The sequence below is a fragment of the Gymnoscopelus braueri genome (assembly GCF_963280865.1).
Source record: "Gymnoscopelus braueri genome assembly, chromosome: 6".
Taxonomy (NCBI): Eukaryota; Metazoa; Chordata; class Actinopteri; order Myctophiformes; family Myctophidae; genus Gymnoscopelus; species Gymnoscopelus braueri.
In genome coordinates, this window is record NC_137607.1 from 5,759,963 (window position 1) to 5,782,284 (window position 22,322).

Genomic DNA, 22,322 nt, shown 5'->3' on the forward strand with positions numbered 1-22,322 from the left:
GGGCGTTTTTTGATACCAAGTTCAATTACATAATTACATTCCGAATGATTAGAATCAGCTTCTAAAATGGGTTCAGATTCAGTTGCACCAAACTACGACCCTGTAGCCCAGTGGTTTTCGGTGCGATTTCATGTCAAGGACCCCCAAATAAATATGTATTTGGCCGTGGACCCCATCTGTAATATTTTGTGCCAGGGACCCCATACATAAAAATTCAAGATAAAAAATAAATACATCTACGACGCGTCACAATACAATGCGCTGTGTGCTTGTAGATCGGCTATTTTCAAATAGCCAATGTATATAGTGTTAAAGTGGTTAAACACATTTTGTTGGGGACCCCCTGGAACCCCCACAATGACCCCACTTTGAGAACCACTGCTACAGCCGACCTAGCTTTAGTCCGGTTCCCTCAGTGTTATGATGACAAAATCCAGTGATAAAACACTGACCAAGCAGCCACCGCCCCCTCAAGCCAATCTATTTCCTGTTAGAGTTACCAGGTCATGTGATATATTGATTGTAACTGTTACCATTATCACACGCAGCCTGCCGTCCCTCATCAGCATTCTGTATACGGTCGTGTTGTATTCATGAGGTTCTACTGCATGGAGGTATACTGTAGTTATTCCAGATGAATCAAACATTTTGTACATCACAATGTCTTGTAGCCCAGCGTTCTCCGCATGTTTAGGATCTAATTTACGTACCTCTATTTCATAGCTGAAACTGAAGATCGCAATCGCATCGTGATGTATTGTTTAATCATTTCCTTTGAAATGAGGGGAGATATCCACAGAAATGACTTAATCACATGAAACATGGCATCCCTATTCTGGGGTGAAAATAGCTAATCTACAAGTTCACATTGACAAGGCAAGCTTGTAGATCGACTCTTTTCGGCAAAGATTTCTATTGTATTTTTACTGACTAGTATCTCTCTGGAGGACTCTGGAGGAGTATATAGGGTTTAAGTCTTTCAAAACTAAAGGCTTGAATTTTAATCTGGTGAGCTTCATTGAAATTAAGCAAAAGATGGATCATTAACAAGAGTGTAATATAATAAGCTTATGTCTGTGTGTTCATGTCTTTCCCCCAGGCTGTATGAGGCCAAGTTGAACAGCCCGTTGCAGAAAGCTCTGAGTCCCATCGTGTGGTGCAGGCAGGCCCTGGACAACCCCAGCCCTGAGATGGAGTCCGCCAAGCGCTCCCTCCTTCACCGGCTGGACCTCACCATGTCAGGTACACACACACAGACACACACACACACACACACACACACACACACACACACACACACACACACACACACACACACACACACACACACACACACAGTCACACAGACACACAGACACACAGACACACACACACACACACACACGTGCGCCAGCAACACTTATTTAGTTTAGCCAACCACACAAATGCTACAGTGTTTCCTTGTGGCTTGTAATGTACAGTACAAACCATGAAATGCTGTTGTCTTGTTAAAACCAGTTTGACTGGGACAAGTGTCTGGTGAGTTTTGGGATAGACCAGCACTGGTTGGTGACAAAGAAGTCATTTGTCACTAACAGCTGTGGGTCATAAGAGTCGAGTGTGTAAATTCAAGGCGAGCGAGGCCAAACACAGCCAGTGTTAACCACAGAGCTGATTTGTTACACGTTAAATGTAATCTCAGTATTTCTGACAAGCCCTCCTCCCGTTGGTTTCTCATGCCGTTAGAAGTCTTAAAAAGTCTTAAATCTTACTTGCCTAAACCTACAGAGACCCATTACTGGGAATTGCTGTAGCCATGTTTGGGATCCCCGGTCACAGTTTTGAAATATCGATCTTGCTCCTACTTGTGTCTTATCCGCAAAAAATACAGTTCTTGCGAGTTCGAAAATGCCAGTCAATGCAATATGACACATTATGGTTAGATTTATAACTCTCAAAAAAGCCTAGCTGGAATACAATGAGAATTGTGCATATCTCGACCAGTGGAAATATTTAGAAGAGTAGCTTGCTGCAGGCTCTGTTCATTGAAGAGTGATGTACACCGGTACGGTTTGACCAATGGCATTGCTCAGGGCAGAGCGAGGCAGTGTTGTCTTCCTTTATTCCCCATGCAAGCATTGTGCATCCTGGGCCTTTCTGTCTTCTCTGTCCATCTCTGTCTTTTAACCACTTTCAACCTTGCGTCCCTATTTTGGGTATGTTAAAAAAAGAGAAAAATCAGTCATGTGGAGCTTGCGGCCCAAATGGGAACGCCATGACTCCAATGTGGATCTTGGACTTCTTGTGACCAGCCTGTAACGGCAGTCATCTATGACATATGATCTATGTCTCCACATTTGGGCAAAGGTATCAGCACCATCAGAGCTAAGCCTCATTGACTTCCGTAATGAAATGGAAAGTATGGAAAGTAAAACGTATCAATTATGTGGAAAGAAATGCAGAGGTACGTCTGTGGCCTACTGGCAAATGTGCACAAGAAATTTGGCAGCGATCGGTCCTGCGGTTTGCAGGATTAGATTTCGGCCACATTGTACAAATTTCAAACGATTGTGAAAATAACCGATGTACGAGCTCACACAGCGACGTGAGCTTGTAGATCGTCTATTTTGGCCGCGCGACACGTACAACAAAGTATATGAAATGGTGCTCAAGTGGTTAATGATTCCGCTGTTCTTTTCTTTTATATCACAGAGCCCTCTGTGCCAAGCATCCAAATCCTTCCATCCCTCTCAGCTGACCACTTTCTAAGGCCGGTGTGTGCTGCAGGCATCACTGGAAGCCAAAGTATTAAAGAGCAACTCTGATACAAGAGAGGATGATTTTTACATCCACAGCCAACACACCATTTGATGTAGTGTAGCAGCAGATGTTCTGTTTTTATGTACTGCATGGTAACATTTTAAACACCAAAAACGTTAATTAATAAGATTGACAGTGGTTATTCATTTTTTACTCCTGTGCCTCTAGGCTGGGATTAACTATTTGTCCAGTTTTGTGACGCGTTCTAGAGATAATCAGATACTGACATGGTCTGTGCTCCCGAAAGTTTCTTCAAATAATTCTTGTTGTACTTTGTTTGGTATGTCCATGTTTTATTCTAACTCATAGGGACTGGTGACGTTAGTGGTCCTCATTCGTTTTTGGCTCAGGCAGTGTTGCATTGCTGAATTGGAACGTGTTTGCACTCTATTTTAATGATGTGACGTTTAACACCTACACTACAGGTCACACAATGGACAATTGATATGCATCTAGGCTCATTCCTATGTTAATCCACCTGGTGTGAGTCGGGAGCCTTTGTAAACTTTGTTGAGGTGTGAATTTAAAGTTGTTTTAAATCTATGCGTGGTCCTGCGCATGGTCCTGTTCAAAAAGGTTGTTGCGCGGCGTGTTAGGCCGTCCCCCATGAGCAATGCAACCCTGGGCTCAGCTCAGGTCACCCATGTAAATAACCTTTTCATCCACGGCACCCTTCAATTACATTGTAACTTTACAGCACTTACGTGTATGTCATATTACGGTACATACTCTCTTCTCCTTTGCTCTAGCAACACTGTGCTCCTCACTATCTCATCGACCTGTCCACTTCCCCAACTCCTCTCCATGCATGGAGAAGGTGGAAATAGTCTAATAGTGTGCACGTGTTGTGCTTTCTGGACGTCGGCCGTCAGCCGGGCTGTCTCTGTGTTTCTCAGTGCTCAACCACCTCTAATAATAGTCAGACTTCTCAGTGATGGGACAGGCCGCAAATCCTCTCTTGGCTAGTGTGTGTGGGTGTGTGTGTGAGTGTGTGTCCTTTTCCATATTTACACAGGTATGCCCATGTGACAGCTAGCTCGTATTGGGCAACAGGCCGGTGGCAACAGGCTGGTGGCAGTTCTTTTGGTGGATGTGACCCGACCCGTTGCACAACGGCCTGCCCTCTCGGTGCGATACGAATGTCAGGGCGGTCCTCCTGACATTCAGGCTAAATCAGTGACTCCTCCTCCTGTCAGAGAGGCTCAGCCATTGGTGCAACAGAAGCTGAGAGGAGGGGCCACCTGACTGAAAGAAGTGCGCTAATCGCCCTGGTGGATTACTAGGACTGTGTGGATGAGTCGGTTGCAAAAGCCCTGTGAAGCATTCTGAGCTGCATTTTGTGTATGAAAGATGCTATACAATGAAGTTCTTATTATTCAGTGGTGGAAAAAGTACTCACATTTTTTACTTGAGTAAAAGTATCAATACCGCAATGTAGAAATGCTCTGTAACAAGTAAAAGGCCTGTGTTCAAAATGTTACTTGAGTCAAAGTACAAAATTATTGCCATCAACATATACTTAAAGTACCAAAAATTAAAGTAAACATACTAAAATGTTTGAAAATAGCAGATCTACAAGCTCACAACATGTCGCGATGCGATGCTTTGTGAGCTTGTAGATCGGCTATTTTCAAATAGCCTATGTATAAAATAGGGCTAAAGTGGTTAATGTATCTTTTATAATACAATAATTTATATCTGCAAAGTAACTAGTAGCTAAACTAAAGTTTTCAAATAATTGTAGTGGAGTAAAAGTACAATATTTGCCTCACAGATGTAGTGGAGTAGAAGTAAAAGTATTGAGAATTGGCAATACTCCACTAGAGTAAAAAATACCTCAATTTTACTTAAGTACGGTACTTGAGTAAATGTACTTAGTTACTTTATCATTATTATTGCTAAATTTGCTTGTTTTAACAAGCTACTCTCGCCGGACGACACCGCCCACGCAACTAAGTGTAAACCAGGCTTTAGTGGTGATATATGGCGATAGGTGTGGACAGGGGCGTTGAGGCACACGTAACGGACATGATAGCGTAACCCGATAACCACCGTACTGCACTCCTCTAGCGGCTTTGCAGAACTTGGCATGGGTTCAGTACAGACCTGCAAAGACACACAGCAAGCTATAGCCTCCTACTGTATGTGTGTGGACAAGGTTGTAGAGGCATTTAACACGCACACACAGCCGAGATCTGCAGTAACGCATCATTCCTTTTTTCTACCCGAGGACATTGAAGGGAAGCTGTGTGTGTGGTGGGGGGGGCAGCCTCTCACAGGAAGACGTTAGCACATCTCCAGCATTACATGGTGAGTGCACACGTGATGTGTGTGTATGTGACAGACAGAGAGACACACCTCATGCCTCGTGGCTGTGTTCTCTCCCTCTCACACGTAGTATTGAAAGTGAGTTATGATGGTGGCTGGGCCAGTTTACATGGGTGAAGGAATCTCACACGGACAGAAGGCTTCCCTCGTCGTGGCCAGTCTCTCAAGTCACTGAACCAAATACTTTATACGACAGTGAAGTCTCACTCAAGTTTAACCCATGTCATCTATGCAGGTCTCAAGATGGTGTCGTTTCCATAACACTGCTGTGCTATATAAAGTTATTTCAGTAATGGTTACAGTCAGACTGTGCTTTTTTCATGTCTGTCTTGAAAAGATTCAAATGGCTTCCCAAATGAAGTTGAATAAGTCACTAGCTGGTCAATACTTTGACTTCTACTCCACTACATCTCTGAGGAAAATATTTACTTCACTACATTTATTTGAAAACATTAGTTACTTTGCAAATATAAATTATTATATTATAAAACACATTAATACATTAACACATTAACCACTTTAGCCCTATTTTATACATAGGCTATTTTCAAACGTTTTGGTACTTTTACTTTTTACAAAATGATGTTGTTCCCATAACATTACTGTGCTATATAAAGTCATTTCAGTAATGGTTACAGAATGTGCTTTTTGTCAGTCTTGAAAAGATTCAAATGGCTTCCCAAAGGAAGTTGAATAAGTCACTAGCTGGTTATTCAGTGGTCTGAAAGCACATACATTCGATAACGTAAACACGTATTGTTTTGTATGAAAAGTGCTGTTTAGGTAACTTAACTTGTATTGTGATCTGCTATTTTCACAGTTTCACTGAACATATTCAATTCAACTGTTTCAACAGAAGGTTTTATAAGTTTTTCCCCTATAACGACAGACCCAAAATAGGGATGCCAGGTTGAACGTGGTTAAGAAGAGACGCTTGAAATGTAAAATTCCTAACCTCCAGCCAAATAAGCATGTCTGCCATTCCTTTCCTCTCCATTTCTCAGGTCTAATCCTGCACATTACACGCTATGGTCATGTAGGGTGTGTTCCCCCAGGCTGCCTTTTGGAAAGCCTCGATCTGACTGTATTTTCACAATAAGAGCCTCTGTTGTCTCTGTCTCGCATGAAGTGCTCTAAGCTTTATCTGTGTGGCTTTTGATGCCGTCCTGTATTTAGTGATTCCATTGATTTTCAATGGCAAGCATTGTATTCCCCCGATCTCTCCCTCCCTCTCTCTCTGTGTGTGTCTAGACACTGACTCTGGGCTGTCTCTTTTATCAGGCTGTGTTGTGCTTGTTGTTACATCTAGGTTAGTTAGTTCCTTGCCACAGTGGAAACTGCCCTTTAAGATCACACAGCCAAAGGAAGAGGCTCTATTATACATTTCCAACTAAAGTGAATGGAAACAGCACTGAGCCGTGGGATGATGAGCTTCTCTTCAGCAGCAACCAGTGTTGAAAATATGTCTCTGACTTAACCCATTAAGACCTGAAGCCGATTCTACAAATGTCTCCTAAATCCCAACAGTATTCTGAAAAAAACGTACGTTTCTAGATCAGTGTTGCTCAATCTTTTTCATGTCAAGGACCCCCAGAATTATATGTATTTGGCCGCGGACCCCCATCTCAAAATATGTTGTTCCAGGGACCCCCAGAAGCAAAGATTTGAGTAAAAAATGTTTGCTTTAAAAATATATATATTCAAAGATTTGCACATTTTCACTATTTAAAAAAAAAAATAGCAGATCTACAAGCTCGTAGCGCGGCACTCGGTGCCGCGCTATGAGCTTGTATATCTGCTATTTTTGAATAGCCAAAGTGTAAAATAATGCTTTTTAGCTAAAATAAAAAAAATGACCGATGCGTTCCCGGTCTTAAATATATGTCGATGTAGCATGCTTGAATAGGCTACCACCTGGTGTTCAGTAGGTCTGTCCTACACCTTTACGTTCTACTGAATACAGATTTGCCCCAAAGCACATGAAGTTGTTTGACTTACTGGTGAAGGAACTTCTAGAAATGTGAGATTCTCATCAAATAATATATTGAAATGTTTCTGACATACTGGCTGACTCACATTGTTGTCTTATGTGTCTCCGCCCAAAGATGTGCAGGCAATCCCCTCCCAGTCATTTAACCACCGAAACCACTGTTTTGACAAGCTCACAGCATGGCGAGTTTAGCTTTTTGTAGATCCGCTATGTTGTCGTATGAAGAATTTCATAGGGCTTACCGGTTAAACCGCGCACATACACTTTATGAGCACTTTAAAAAGTATATAGTGTGCTTTGCGTGGCTAATTGTACCTTGAGGCACAGCAGTCACAAACCATGTGAAGTGTAGGCTACGCTGCTAATGGAACCTACTACGCTGTCAGCAGACATATCCCCCCCCCCCCCCCCCGCAGGGCTTTGGCGGATCTACAGTTAACCGTTAAAGTATGTGGAAAGCCACTGGAACAGACATAAACCACATTGACAGCTGTAAGGCAGGTGAAAGCGGTGTGCACCTGTTTTTAAGTAGCCGTGTGACATTGTTTTGTGTCATCAGCAGAAATAAGTTAAATACACCTTCAGTGCTCTGTGATTGTCCATGTAGATGACATCTGTTGTGAAGCCTGTAATACGTTTTTTTAAATGCCGGGTTTGATGATGAGTCATTGGAACTTGGAACCACTTTAACCCATAAAGACCGGGAACGCATCTGTCATTTTAGATTTCTTAGAAAATAGCAGATATACAGGCTCGTAGCGCGGCACCGAGTGCCACGCTATGAGCTTGTCGATCTGCTATTTTAGAAAAATCGTGAAAATTTGTGAAAATCTTTGAATACATATATATTTTTAAACAACATTTTTAACTCAAATCTTTGCTTCTGGGGCCCCTTGAACAAAATATTTTGAGATGGGGGTCCGCGGCCAAATACAATACATATCATTTTTGGGGGTCCTCGACATGAAATAGGTTTGAGAACCACTGAATAATAGCAACATACGTTTTTTGGGCGGAGTGAGGTTTGGATATTTGTACAACAAATCCTGCGCTGTGATTGGCCAAAAATGTACAAAAATGTACCCCGCCTAACCCTGCACCGTGATTGGCCAATCACAGTCTATTCAGGACTGTGATTGGCCAGTGTCACATGACACATGTGCATAGCCCTATATAAGAAACCAAAGTTATGGTTTCTTCCATCATAAAGAGTGTTTCAATAAATGTATTTCTTTTTTGTACATGATTGGTTGACTCCATTCAGTATTGTGATTAGCTAGCAAGACACCGCCCACTTCACACAGGGTGTGATTTTTTCTAAAACTGTTAGCATTTAGAAGACATTTGTAGAATAGGCCTCAGGCCTTAATGGGTTTTAGGCCATATAAACTTTGTTGTACGACAACATTTATGACACGTTTTATGAGGAGTTTTGGTCCATTTCCACCTAGTATAACGACACGCCCAAAAATAGAAACGCAAGGTTGAAAGTGTTTAATGTCATCTAGCATTTAGCCCTCAGGCGGAGAACGAGCTTCCATGCTGTTTGACTGTGGGTTGTTTTGGGACGAAGGATTTTGAGGACACTCTATTTTAGGTTTGGTCCCCCGTGCTATAGCGGTTCCCGGGAGGTTGCGCTGACTGGTCTAGCGTTTCTTCCTCCTAGTAGTCAGTGTTTGGTACCCGAGTTGTTGTGATGGAGCCTGCCGTCTGAACTCGTTGATCTACTGACATCGTTTGTGTAGGCCTTGCCCCGTGGTACAGCTGGCGTTCTAATGCCAGTTGTTGTGCCACCCTCCCCCAAACACACCCCTGTTCTGGAGCTGGCCTGTGTCTAACCTAGAAGTGTTATCAAGAGATTTATCATGGGCCGAACGTTGATGTTTGCAGTGGTGGAAAAAGTACTCAAATGTTTTACTTAAGTAAAAGTATCAATACTGCAATTATAGAAATACTCTGTTTGTTATGAGTAAAAGTCCGGAATTCAAAATGTGTTTGAGTAAAAGTACAAAGGTATTGGCATCAAAATGTACTTAAAGTACCAAAAGTAAAATAACTCATTAGGCAGAATGTCCTATTTCAAATGCATAAACATCTTTTGAAAATAGCAGATCTACAAGCTCACAATGCATCGCGATGCGACGCATTGTGAACTTGTAGATCGGCTATTTTCAAATGGTCGAAATGTATATAGGGCTGACGTGGTTAATGTAAGTAAGTAAGTAACTTGTAACTAAAGTTTAAGTAAAAGTACAATATTTGGATCCGAGATGTTGTGGAGTAGAAGTAGGTAGGTATTGGAAATACATAAAGTGTAAAAAATACATAAAGTGAAAAAAATAAAGTGCAAATACCAAAATTGTACTTAACTCTTTGAGTGCCATAATTATTAATATCTATTTCTGGCCATTACAATTTTTATTAAAATTTAAAATTTAGTAAAACAAAAGTGCTTAGGAAGCGAGATACAGCCTTTTTCAGTTATAAGTTAAACAAGGAGTGGATGGAGCTGCAAATCTTCAGATAATGATATCTTGGGTTCAGGAAGATTTTTTATTTTTTATTTCTTATTTTTTTCCTATTTTTTTCAAAAACACGTGAAACACGTTAATGGCACGTTGCACCATAGCGCTAAAACATGTGAAACACGTTAATGGCACTCAATGAGTTAAGTACAGTACTTAGTTACTTCCCACCACTGGATATTTGATATATCAACAGAGCGTCACTTTTTATCTACTATTCCACTTCCTGTATCTCCCTGTTTTTGTGAGGATTTTGGTGAATTCATTTCCTTTAGAACGGCACAGTGAAAGCAGGAGTATGTTTGATATCTCAGTGTCTGGGCTTCTCTTATTGTTCATAATATTGTGTGTGATATTTGGAGAACTCACATATTGCCACGCTTGGCCTTGCGGTCAGCTTATTAAAGTTGACTTTCAATTTCTCTCACAGCTCCATTATTTGTGGTCTGGCATTGCGTTATACATAGACCCCCAGGCTATGTCAGTAAAATGTGGAGTGTTAATTTAACACAGAGTGTGTAAAATGAACCCCTACAACTTAAATGAACTCTGTCTCCATGTTTTACTGTGTAGCCCAGGGCTGCAGAGCTCTGGCTTCACCCATCTGTGTCATTTTTGGGCGGTGAAACCGCCCCTATAAGTGAGGTTTGGATATTTGTACAATTTTGTACAATTTTATTTGTACAATTTGTACAATGCACCGTGATTGGCCAATCACAGTCTATTCAGGACTGGGATTGGCCAGTGTCACATGACACATGTGCATAGCCCATATAAGAAACCATAACTTGAAAAAAAACATAAATTTGTTTTTTTCAAGTTATGGTTTCTTCCATCATAAAGAGTGTTTCAATAAATTTATTTATTTTTTGTACATGATTGGTTGACTCCATTCAGTATTGTGATTAGCTAGCAAGACACCGCCCACTTCACACAGGGTGTGATTTTTAGATTTCTTTGGCTATTCAAAAATAGCAGATCACATATATATATATGTTTTTAATCATAAAAATGTGTGCAAATCTTTCAATATATATATATTTTTAAAGCGAACATTTTTAACTCAAATTTTTTCTTCTGAGGGTCCCTGGAACAACATATTTTGAGATGGCGGCCAAATACATGGGGGGTCCTTGACATGAAATAGTTTGAGAACCACTGATGTATAGCAACATACGTTTAAAAAAAAAAACGCTTAAAAATATATATATTATTCAAAGATTTGCACACATTTCCACTTCCTACAGTTACTTTAAAGAAAATAGCAGATCTACAAGCTCATGCTTGTAGATCTGCTATTTTTGAATAGCCCAAAGTATAAGATAATGGTTAATATAGTGGTTAAAATCTAAAAGGACAGATGCTTTCCCGCTCTTGAAGGGTTAAGCTAAGGAGTCAAGAGAAGGGCAATCCCTGCAGGTCAACACAGTCACGGCTGTGTTTCTACATAGTTGACAGTAGACACATTGAAGTCAAGCGCCCACAGCTAGACGCCCAGATGTCAACTTTAAACTTGACCGTGACCGGCGTCTTATCCATAAACATGAGCCTGTAGAATAACGGTTATGATGTGTACATGTTTGTTTTAGTTTTCTGATCCTGCTGGAGCTCACGTTGCCAACGGTAGCAGAAGGCATGTGTACGAACGACTGAAGCAGGTCTACCTTTCTTAATGCTTTGCCCCCTGGCTAATGGGTGTAGTAGAGCGGTGGGAGACCTTTGGTATGTGTTGTGTTGTTGACATTCCTGGATGGCTGATCCGACCAGCACAGCGGCAAAGTGAACAACAATGGTATTTCCTTAATAATGCAGGATGACCGACTGCATAGCAGGAAGACAAGCAAGAGAGAAAGAGAGAGGGAGTTGATCATAAAAGGCCTCCTTTTCCAGTTGCCAACCAGCTGTGTAAACACACCCAAACACAGAGGGAGGGAGGGAGGGAAGAAGGATGAGTGAACGAGTGGCCGTGGAGATGGGGAATACACGCAGTAAACACATGTATTGATTGGTAGTTAAGGAGCACAGTGCGGCGACGTGATGCAGTGCTAGCTCGCCAGGCCACAGCGCTAGCCTCTACAGTCATCATATCTCTCTCTGTCTGTCTCTGTCTCTCTCTCTCTGGCCCTCCCTGTATTCTATAAGGATGGACAATTGTGTTTATCCAAAATATCACGCACAACGTTTGCTGGTGACAAAGAAATATCACGCACAACGTTTGCTGGTGACAAAGAAATATCACGTACAACGTTTGCTGGTGACAAAGAAAACCTAACATATTCTATTGTAATTATTATTTAAAAAATGTGTTTTCTGTTTTTGGCAATTTTATGTTTTATTTTATGTAGGTATTGGGGAGACAGGAAATCAAGCATAGAGAGAAATTAGAGACAAATGGGGGTCTGATTTGAACCTGGGTCCTCATGTTAAAAGGACAATTATGATCTGTGCAGTGCACTCACTGGCTGAGCTAAACTAATATGTTTTCAGGACAAACTCCTGGTACAAAAACCCCTTAAGTAAACGTTTCCACAGAACATAAAATCATACGATAATGACTTCAGAATTAGATTATATAAACCGAGTTGCGGGCAAGAGTTGGAGCCACATGGTTTCTTTGTCATCCACGGTCATGTTCCTTCTCTTGGTGCCTGCTTTATCCAGGCCTCGGTCCTGTTTTTCCTTCCTCCGTCACCCAGTCTCATGTCCCCCCCAGAGTCTCTATGAAGACTCTGTCTCAGTGAGACTATGGACTCTTTGACGGCCGTTTGGTTGGGCCTGCAGCCGGGCCTCACAGAGGCTTGCATTGTTTTTGCTGCTTTAGGTTTGAACCGAGTGTATTGTTGTCCGGTGTTTGTGATGAGGGAGCTCTCTGTCAGAGCCATGCTGAACATATGCTTTAAGAGACTCTCTAAGCAGAAGGAACAGGCAGCATGCTGGTGCCAACGCACTGCAGAGCTCACAGAGAAGGACACTAACTAAGGAGTGAACCCAGCCAGGTCCTGGTCCAGAGCTACTAGGATGATGATGGTCAATGAGTACTGGCTGGTTAGGAGCAACTTCATTCACATCCTAACCACTTAACCCTTTCAATCTGGGAACTCATCTGTGTCATTTTAAGACTTCTTTGGCTATTAAAAAATAGCAGAAATAGCTCATAGCGCGGCACAAGCTTGTAGATCTGCTATTTTTGGGAAGAAATCGTGAAGATTTGTCAAATCTTTGTGTGTGTGTGTGTGTGTTCTTGTGCACTGTATGTTCCATCCTCTTTTTTGCCGGACCCAGGGGGTCTGGCTTACATGAGGCTTTGTACCTGTTTTCTCCATACATGGGCATGGTCACTTTGTCCTTAGGCCCCAGCCATAAAAGTCTGTCCCCCTTTCGTCCATACATGGGCATAGACACAGGCTGACACGTCATGTGAAGTCTGGGTCTGGCAGAACCAGGTCTCCTGGTCTTGTTATTTTATGGAATCAATGGGACTCGGATGATGTCATCGGCTAGGAAGTGAATGGCGGTTGAAACCTAAACCTTACATACATCACAGACACATGAAGTCTGAGCTCATTGTGCTTTCAGCGTGTGTCCACGTTAGAGAGGAGCAGCTGCTGAATCAGCCTCTAGTCAGATGTTCATGTGGTTGTTCTTGGCTTTTTAATGGGAAATAAAAAAAAGAGGAGAGATCATATTGCTCTATTTGTAGCCACCAATAAATACGTTTCCAGCGGATTTCCCAACTCTTTTTATTGATTACATTCACATCAGTGAATGACTGTAATCCAGGACTCCTCCAGAGTGTTTAAATCCCTCTGCGGAGTGTTGTATCTACTGACCCTTACAGCTCCATAACTTTGTGAGTAAAATAGGATTTTAATCAGTCTGTACTGTAGAGTATGTTAATACATTATAACATTTATTAATTCTGAAGAAGGCCAGCAGGCTGAAACATCAATAAATGAAAAATAACTTGATATGAGAGCCAGAGTGTCCAACACTTCTTTCTTCTTTATAAAAGTTTCCAGTTTCCAGTATTCAGCACCTCAATACCACAGCCATTGGTGTGCGTTTACTGTCTCTTTTCTACAATACTTTATAACTAACACAACTGTGGTGGTTGTAGTTGGTCTGCCTGCTCTTTTAGAGACATTTTAGATCCTGTGGTCGGTTAGGACACCTGCTGGTTGACAAGTGGTATTGCATGAAGGTCAAAACAATTTACACTGCAATTTATCCTCTACCTGAAACAGCTCAGCTGTAGACATGTTGGCGCTCAGGCAGGGGACCCGGGTTCGAATCATGGGTAGGACATGAATTGCAGCTTTTTAAAGGAGTAGCTCACCCAAAATATGTCGTATTTTCTATCAATTACACACTCCATGAAGCCTTGAATTCCAAAAAATTCAAGGCTTCATGGGGTGTGTAATTGATAGAAAATAAGTCATGTTTTGGGTGAACTACTCCTTTTTAAAGCAGGCCGCAGAGCCTGCTTGGCTTCACTCTTCCAAAACGATGCGTCAACTCAACACCACCGGTCATGTCCTTCTCTTGTCGTTGCGGTATTAATATTTATATTTTGTGGCTCATAATCGCCCCTCTTCTTCTCTGCCTGTCTGTCTGCAGCCAACAAGCGCAGGAGCCTCTATGGAAGCCCCTACAGCCCTCAGGTGGGCTACGGCAGCCCGTACAGCACCAACGCGGCCAACAGCCCCTACAGCAGCGGCTTCAACTCGCCGTCCTCCACGCCCTGCAGAGTGCCCATCGTCAGGCAGCAGCTGATGCCCGTCAACACGGGTAGGTCGTCCATTTCGCTGGTTCTCAACCTTTTTACATTTCAAGGACCCCCCCTTAACCCTTTCAGACCGAGAATGCATCATTTGTGTCATTTTAAGATTTCTCTGGCTATTCAAAAATAGCAGATCTACAAGCTCTTAGCACGGCACTGAGTTTTTGAAAAATTGTGAAAATGTGTGCAAATCTTTGAATATCTGTTTTTCCGTAGCGAACATTTTTTAACTCTGTTACAACTTCTGGGGGGGTCCCTGGAACAAAATATTTTGAGATGGGGGTCCGCGGCCAAAATTCATATAATTTTGGGGGTCCTTGACATGAAAAAGTTTGAGAACCACTGATTATAGCAACATGTTTTTTTTTTAGGATTTAGAAGACATTTGTAGAATCCCCCCAGGAGCAAAGATTTGAGTTAAAAATGTTTGCTTTAAAATATGTATACCGTATATATATTCAAAGATTTGCTAAAATGTTCACGATTTTTTAAAAATAGCAGATCAGCAAGCTCATAGCACAGCACTCCATGCCGCGCTATGAGCTTGTAGATCTGCTATTTTTGAATATCCAAAGAAATCTAAAAAATATACAGATTCCTTCCCGGTCTTAGTGGGTTAACTCTTGACACGGTCCATTTGGTTCCATTTGTATACTGTCAGGGACAGGGAAAACTGTTGTGTCCTTCTTTGTCCTTAGTTCAGGGTTGACTGCAGGTGCGGTGGTCTCAACAACATAATGGAAAACTGGAAGAAAAAGACTTGCTCGCTGCATAAATATTAAGGAAAACTCCTTAGACAGAGACTTAAAAAGATTGAATTTCTTTTATTTTTATATGCTCTTTATGAGCTCTGTGCTCATAGTGAGGGATGAATAAAATTTGCAAACGTTTCGGTCCTGGGACCTTCGTCAGTGCTATATGACTCATATAGCACAGAGCACTTTATGAGTATATAAAATCAAATACATTCTATTTTCTTAAGTCTCTGTCTAAGGAGTCTTCCTTAATATTAATGCAGCGAGCGAGTCTTTGTCTGACAGTCTTCCTACAGTATACTGTCAGGGTTACAGAATTGAAAGTGTCAATTTAGAACCCCCTCAGGGAACCCTGAGAGTCCCTGGACCCCACTTTTAGAGAACCACTGGTCTAGTTCACCTGTTCTCGAACCCCATCCAAGTGATTGAGAGTTAGGAACCAAATGGACCCTTAGAGGTCTGTTATCCGAGAGCGTACAAATGGCACCAAATGGTTGGTTGCATTTGTACGCTCTCGGAGTAAAATTGACACTGAGGATTGGAGAGCCCAGAGATTTAAAAAAAAAGTGGTCCGTGTCCTAATGCATATCAAACTGGAGGTCCTTGAAATAAAAAAGGTTGAGAGTCACTGTATCAGTCCCAATAATTCGCCGTCAGTGTTGTTATAGATGAACCTCCAGTAACTAAGAGTTAATATAGCGTCAGTCATTTTAACCGTGAAAATACAATCTTTAAATATATATATTTTAAAGCGAACATTTTCAACTCAAATCTTTGCATCTGGAGGTCCCTGGCACAAAATATTTTTGAGTTGGGGGTCCGCAGCCAAATACATATCATTTTGGGGGTCCTTGACATGGAAGAAGTTTGAGATATAAGGTGTCAGATGTGCCTCATTGTTGTTTTTCTCTGTCAGCTCACCAGCGCAACACTGCGGCGGAGAGGAACCCCCCGGCGATCAGCCCCCAGTCGTCAGTGGACAGTGAGCTGAGCACCTCAGAGATGGACGAGGATTCCGTGGGCTCCTCCACCACCTATAAACTCAACGATGTCACTGATGTCCAGATACTGGCCCGCATGCAGGAGGAGAGTACGTTACAAGAGCCGCCCGTTGTCTGTTTTACAAAACTTCATTGTTCAGCTACATGTAAAGGGGCAGTGGTGGAAAAAGTACTCAAATGTTTTACTTAAGTAAAAGTATCAATACAGCAATGTAGAAGTACTCTGTTACGAGTAAAAGTCCGGAATTAAAAATTTACTTGAGTGAAAGTACTAAAGTATTGGTATCAAAATGTACTTAAAGTACCAAAAGTAAAAGTACTAAATGTTTGAAAATACCAGATCTACAAGCTCACAATGCGTCGCGATGCGACGCGTTTTGAGCTTGTAGATCTGGTATTTTCAAATAGCCTATGTATAAAATAGGGCTAAAGTGTTTAATATATGTTTTATAATGTAATCATTTATATCTACAAAGTAACTAGTAACTAAAGTTTTCAATTAATTGTAGTGGAGTAAAAGTACAACATTTGCCTCTGAGATTTAGTGGAGTAAAAGTAAAAGTATAGCCAATTGGAAATACTCCAGTAAAGTGAAGGTACCTCAAAATTGTACTTAAGTACAGTACTTGAGTAAATGTACTTAGTTACTTTACACCACTGTAAAGGGGCATATCCTGGGGGAAAAACAAACATACATTTACAATAAGTAGAGAAGACACTGGAGCAGCTCAGACTAAATCATAAGTCATAAATTCAGTCATTTATGACTCTGAGGAAGATGCAGTAGCATCGAAACGTCAGTCAATACATTTTGTACTTAGCAACTTTCAACCCATTCAAACCGGGAACGCATCTGGGTAACCACTTGAACCATTATTTTATACTTTGGCTATTCAAAAATAGCAGATATACAAGCTCATCGCACGGCAAGCATGTAGATCTGCTATTTTCTTTTTATCGTGAAAATGTGTGCAAATCTTTGAATATGTATTTTCTAAAACAAACATTTTAAACTCAAATCTTTGCTTCTGGGGGTCCCTGGAACAACATATTTTGAGATGGGGGTCCATGGCCAAATACATGGGGGTTCCTTGACATGAAATAGTCTTGAGAACTACTGATATTATAGCAACATAAGTTAACTTGTTGTGCACGATACGCTGAATAGATTTCCATTTTCCTGAGAGTTATTCCAGATATGTGGAATGTTAAACCAGAACGCTTTCTAGCTCAGATCAGATAAGGGAAATGGAAGTGGTGAAACAAGGCTAGCTTGTGTATGAGTAGCTGTTCACACAGTGCCTGGAAGTTCCAACACGTGACGAGTATGCAGGCGTTACAAACCAATAGAGAGACATGCAGGGGAACGGAGACCCTCGTAGAGTTTCATACAGAATCAGTTTAGTTGTGTGTTCACAGATGACACAGTTTTGTACAGCAGCGGTTCTCAAAGTGGTGTCCGGGGAGCCCCAGGGGTCCTTGGGGGTGTTCCAGGGGGTCCCCAGCAAAAGTAGTTAATATAGCATCACAATCATTTAAACCACTTTATCCATTCATCCGTTGGCTATTCAAAAACAGCAGATCTACAAGCTCACAGCGCGTCACTTCGAGCCGTGCTGAGAGCTTGTAGATCTGCTGTTTTTGAGAATGTTTGAAAAATATTTAAAATGTTTAATAATTTTGAACATTCTTGAACATAAATCTTCTCTTCTGGGGCTCAATGACAGAAAACCTTTTTCAGATGGGGGCGAAAAAGTTTAAGAACGCCAGTGGTGGAAAAAGTACTCAAATTCTTTACTTAAGTAAAAGTACCAATACTGCAATATAAAAATACTCTGTTACAAGTAAAAGTCCAGAATTAAAAATTTACTTGAGTAAAAGTATAAAAGTATTGGCATCAAAATGTACTTAAAGTACCAAAAGTAAAAGTACTAAATATTTGAAAATAGCAGATCTACAAGCTCACAACGCGTCGCGATGCGACGCGTTGTGAGCTTGTAGATCGGCTATTTTCAAATAGCCTAGGTATAAAATAGGGTTAAAGTGGTTAATGTATGTTTCATTATATCATCATTTATATCTGAAAAGTAACTAGTAACTAAAGTTTTCAAATAATTGTAGTGGAGTAAAAGTACAATATTTGCCTCTGAGATGTAGTGGAGTAGAAGTAAAAGTATTGGAAATTGGAAATACTCAAGTAAAGTACAAATACCTCAAAATTGTACTTAAGTACAGTACTTGAGTAAATGTACTTGGTTACTTTCCACCACTGAAGAACGCCCTGTTGTACAGAAGTTTCCAACTGTGTGTGTGTGTGTGTGTGTGTGTGTGTGTGTGTTTCATCAGGTCTGCGGCAGGACTACGCGGCCACGGCGTCCAGGCGGAGCTCGGGCTCGTCGTGCCACTCTCTCCGGCGCAGCACCTTCAGCGACCAGGAGCTGGACGCCCACAGCCTGGAGGACGACGAGGACGCCGCGCTCCACCCGGCCTTCCACCTGCCCTCCAGCCGCTTCAGCCCGTCGCCGCGCCACTCCCCCCGCGCCTCCCCGAGGAACTCGCCGCGCTCGCGCTCCCCGGCGCGCTCCATCGAGTACGGGCGCGGCGGCTCGCCGCAGCCCGTCATCAGCCGCCTGCAGCAGCCGCGGCACTCGCTGCAGGGCCACGGCGGGGCGGCCGACCTGCAGACCAACGTGGTCAAGAACGAAGGTATATAACAAGGCCACTTCACCGCCACAGTGTGCATGGATTAAAGTTCTCAGTCACCATGACTGATTTCAGTCATTTGGATTCGATAGAAGCCAGCATGTTTTCTATGGAAGCATGTTGCGCAGTGAAAATAGCCGATCTACAAGCTCGCATTGAGAGCTTGTAGAATAGGCTATTTTTGATTATTATTTTGAAAGATCAGAGCATTTGAAGTGGTCAAACTAGCAATATGTTCAGAAGCATATTCCATAAAACCCTAATATCTCAGATATTTCATAAAAGCAAAGGCTAAAGCCTCAGTCTGTGTTTTTTTTTCAAGGCAGAAACAATATTACTAAAACCTAATTTTACATAATGTGTTCATTGTTTAACAAACAGCGCTACTGTGGGGGGCTCCTTTCACACTGTTTCACAAATGTTATAATAGGACTTGGCCATACACATTTTTTTCAGTCGTGAGATTTTATTTTGCTTTAATCCATGAGTGTGTGTGCTGCCATCCTGACCACATGGCAGAGAGAGGCAAAGCGTTCTTCACCACACATTAGAGTACACATGGGCAACTGGCGGCCCGGGGGCCACACGTGGCCCCCACCTTCACTCAATGCGGCCCGCAGGTTAATATCGGAATACTGATATATTATTATGGATTTCAGCTGTTACAATTCCAAACATGCAATGTTGTCAATTCTGAAGTTTTTGTCATCTTAGCTTTACTTTTTATTAAAGTTGTACAATGCAGAATCACAAATAACGATTTTTAGCAACCTCTGCTGGTCACTACCGTCACTGCATACAATTTCCATAGTCCTCGATTACCCAGAATTCCATTCGTTTTCACCGGAAGCCGGAAGCGTTTCAAAAAGCGATCTTTTAATAGTTTTATACTATCTACGGATCGTTTCTCTTAGCCAGTGGAGCATTAGTTACCATGAGCTGTGCTTTCTTTTTCTGTTCTTTTTCGATCTTCCAATCCTACATTATCTTAAAATCAGCGTGAGGTTCCTTTTTGTTAATAGCGCGGTAGTTCCTGGCCAAACAGGAAACCGTTGCGGTAGTTCCTGAGGACGTCGGCCACGACGTCATGACGTTGGCCAGGAACGTCATTTTCCCGGGAAAGTCCCCCCCGTACACGTTCAATAGAAAATATATAAATAAAAGGCTTCCGGGGGTGAAATTCATGGAGTGGGTGTTGTGAAACTTTTGCCACTCGCAAAAGATATACAATTTAACTTTATTTTTGTTGAAAACGTTACCTAGTATTACTTTAAGTTTTCTTCAGTGAAAAAGGTAAAAGGTAGTCGACGAACATTTTTCGTCATAGGTTTAGACGATGAAACTAACACTGTGGCGTTCGTTGTGGTCATTGTAGAGAAGCTGCGTCGTAGTCTTCCCAACCTGACGCGCTCCTCCTCCTCCACGGCGGCGGCGGCCGCGGCGCCGCCAGCGGCCCCGGAGCCGGTGAAGAACAGCCGCAGCTGTGAGTCCAACCTGCAAGTGCCAAACGGAGGCTCCCCAAGACACCAGAACCAGTCTGCCAGTGAGTATCCCAGCAGGGGGACGACTGAAACGCATACATAAACCACCGGTCAGACAGGGTAGCAGCCGTGCCTTGTTTTGCAAGTTTTTACATTTTATTTTTCCACCTGCCTCTATTAGATTATAGTTTTTTAACCACTTTAAACCCTAGGCAGCCCTATTTTGGGCATGTTCATTATAGGCAACGTTTTATAAAAATTGCAAAAATAACTGCTTAAACCTTTTAAGACCGGGAACGCGTCCGTGTGTCATTTTTAGATTTCTTTGGGCTATTCAAAAATAGCAGATATACAAGCTCATAGCGCGGCACCGAGTGCCGCGCTATGAGCTTGTAGATCTGCTATTTTTGAAAAATCGTTATTTTTTTTGCAAATATTAGAATTATTTCTTTTTTTTTAAGCGGACATTTGTAACTGAAATCTTTGCTTCTGGGGGGGTCTCTGGAACTAAACATTTTACAAATGTTCGCTTTAAAAGATTTCGCTAGCGGTCCAGGCGCATACCATATACGCTGGTAATCCAGCATGACGGCTTGTCGCGGGTTCGACTCCCGTTCCCGACGACCTTCGCTGTATGTCTCCCCCCGTTTCCTGTCAGCCTACTGTCCTGTCCAAATAAAGGCATAAAAGGCCCCAAAAATATCTTTAAAAAAAGATTTCGCTAGCACAAATTTTCACGATTTTGAGTGCCGCGCTACGAGCTTGTAGATCTGCTATTTTTGAATAGCCAAAGAAATCAAAAAATGACACAGATGCGTTCCCGGTCTTAATGGGTTAAGCTCTTGTAGATCGTCTATTTTCGCCACACTATATGTCATACAACAATGTATGAAAGGGCTTAAGTGGTTAAATAATATAATATTGGTGAGTTTCACAGACAGACATCACATCTGATTCTGATTGAAATGAATTAACTTGCACAAGACAGCCGTTTATGGAGACAGGTTGTTATAAATGTCCATATTTGAAATGAAATGCCCCGTCGACTTTCTTTCTCCTTCTTCTTGACAACAATGTTAACATCTAGGATAATGTTTTTGAGTATAAGATGATGTGATGTGATCTCTGTGCTCCCTGGTGGGGATTCTGTTCATCCTTTTTGGCTGCGACTTGAAAGAACCGTTTCTTTTGTTGGTTTGGAATCCTCTTTACCTCCTTGGTGTTTGTCTTCACAGTTAATATCTTTTCCTCTTCCTTTCTACTGCCACTGTAGATCCAGGCAGTCCTGCAGCATTAGAGAGTAACTTAGAATATCATTTAGATGGACTACTAGATTCACACACACAGGAGTATTGTCTCAGATTTCAATAGGAGTTCAGGCTTTGAACCTGTGTGGACGAACACTGTTCAGTGTAATCCCATAAAGATAAGGATGGTGTTCAAAGATAAGGATGGTGTTGTTGCTAATCACACACACACACACACACACACACACACACACACACACACACACACACACACACACACTAACCCCTCTCAGCTACCTGAGGTACAGGGATCAGAAAGCGGCTTTGGGCTGGTTAAACTGGTAGTAAAAATGATTTCACTCATTAAGTCCGGGATGTGTCATTTTAGATTTCTTTTGGCTATTCAAAAATAGCAGATACACAAGCCCATAGCGCGACGCCGAGCGCTTCGGGATGAGCTTGTAGATCTGCAAAAAAAAAAAAAGGAAATCTTTGAATTTATATATTTTTTAAGCGAACATTTGTAAAATATGTTGTTCCAGGGACCCCCTAGAAGCAAAGATTTGAGTTGCAAATGTTCGCTCTCTAAGAAAATATATATTCAAAGATTTGCACAAATTTTCAAGATTTTTCAAAAACAGCAGATCTACAAGCTCATAGCGCGGCACTCGGTGCCGCGCTATGAGCTTGCATATCTGCTATTTTTTAATAGC

The 22,322-nt window shown here is 41.9% G+C and overlaps 1 protein-coding gene across 8 annotated transcripts in view; it reads left to right on the forward strand.

Moving 5' to 3' along the window:
• Window positions 1-22,322, forward strand: part of slain2 (SLAIN motif family, member 2) — a 115,284-nt gene that overhangs the window by 5,288 nt on the left and 87,674 nt on the right. For all 8 annotated transcript variants that reach the window (XR_013933338.1, XR_013933339.1, XM_080431328.1 and 5 more), the window contains exons 2-6: window positions 1,100-1,242; window positions 14,260-14,430; window positions 16,094-16,267; window positions 18,525-18,884; window positions 20,257-20,424. Coding sequence is in view for 6 of the 8 variants with exons in the window: in XM_080431328.1 (XP_080287454.1) it covers window positions 1,100-1,242; window positions 14,260-14,430; window positions 16,094-16,267; window positions 18,525-18,884; window positions 20,257-20,424 (1,016 nt within the window). In the remaining 2 variants the exon portion in view is untranslated. The remainder of the gene's footprint in view (window positions 1-1,099; window positions 1,243-14,259; window positions 14,431-16,093; window positions 16,268-18,524; window positions 18,885-20,256; window positions 20,425-22,322) is intronic.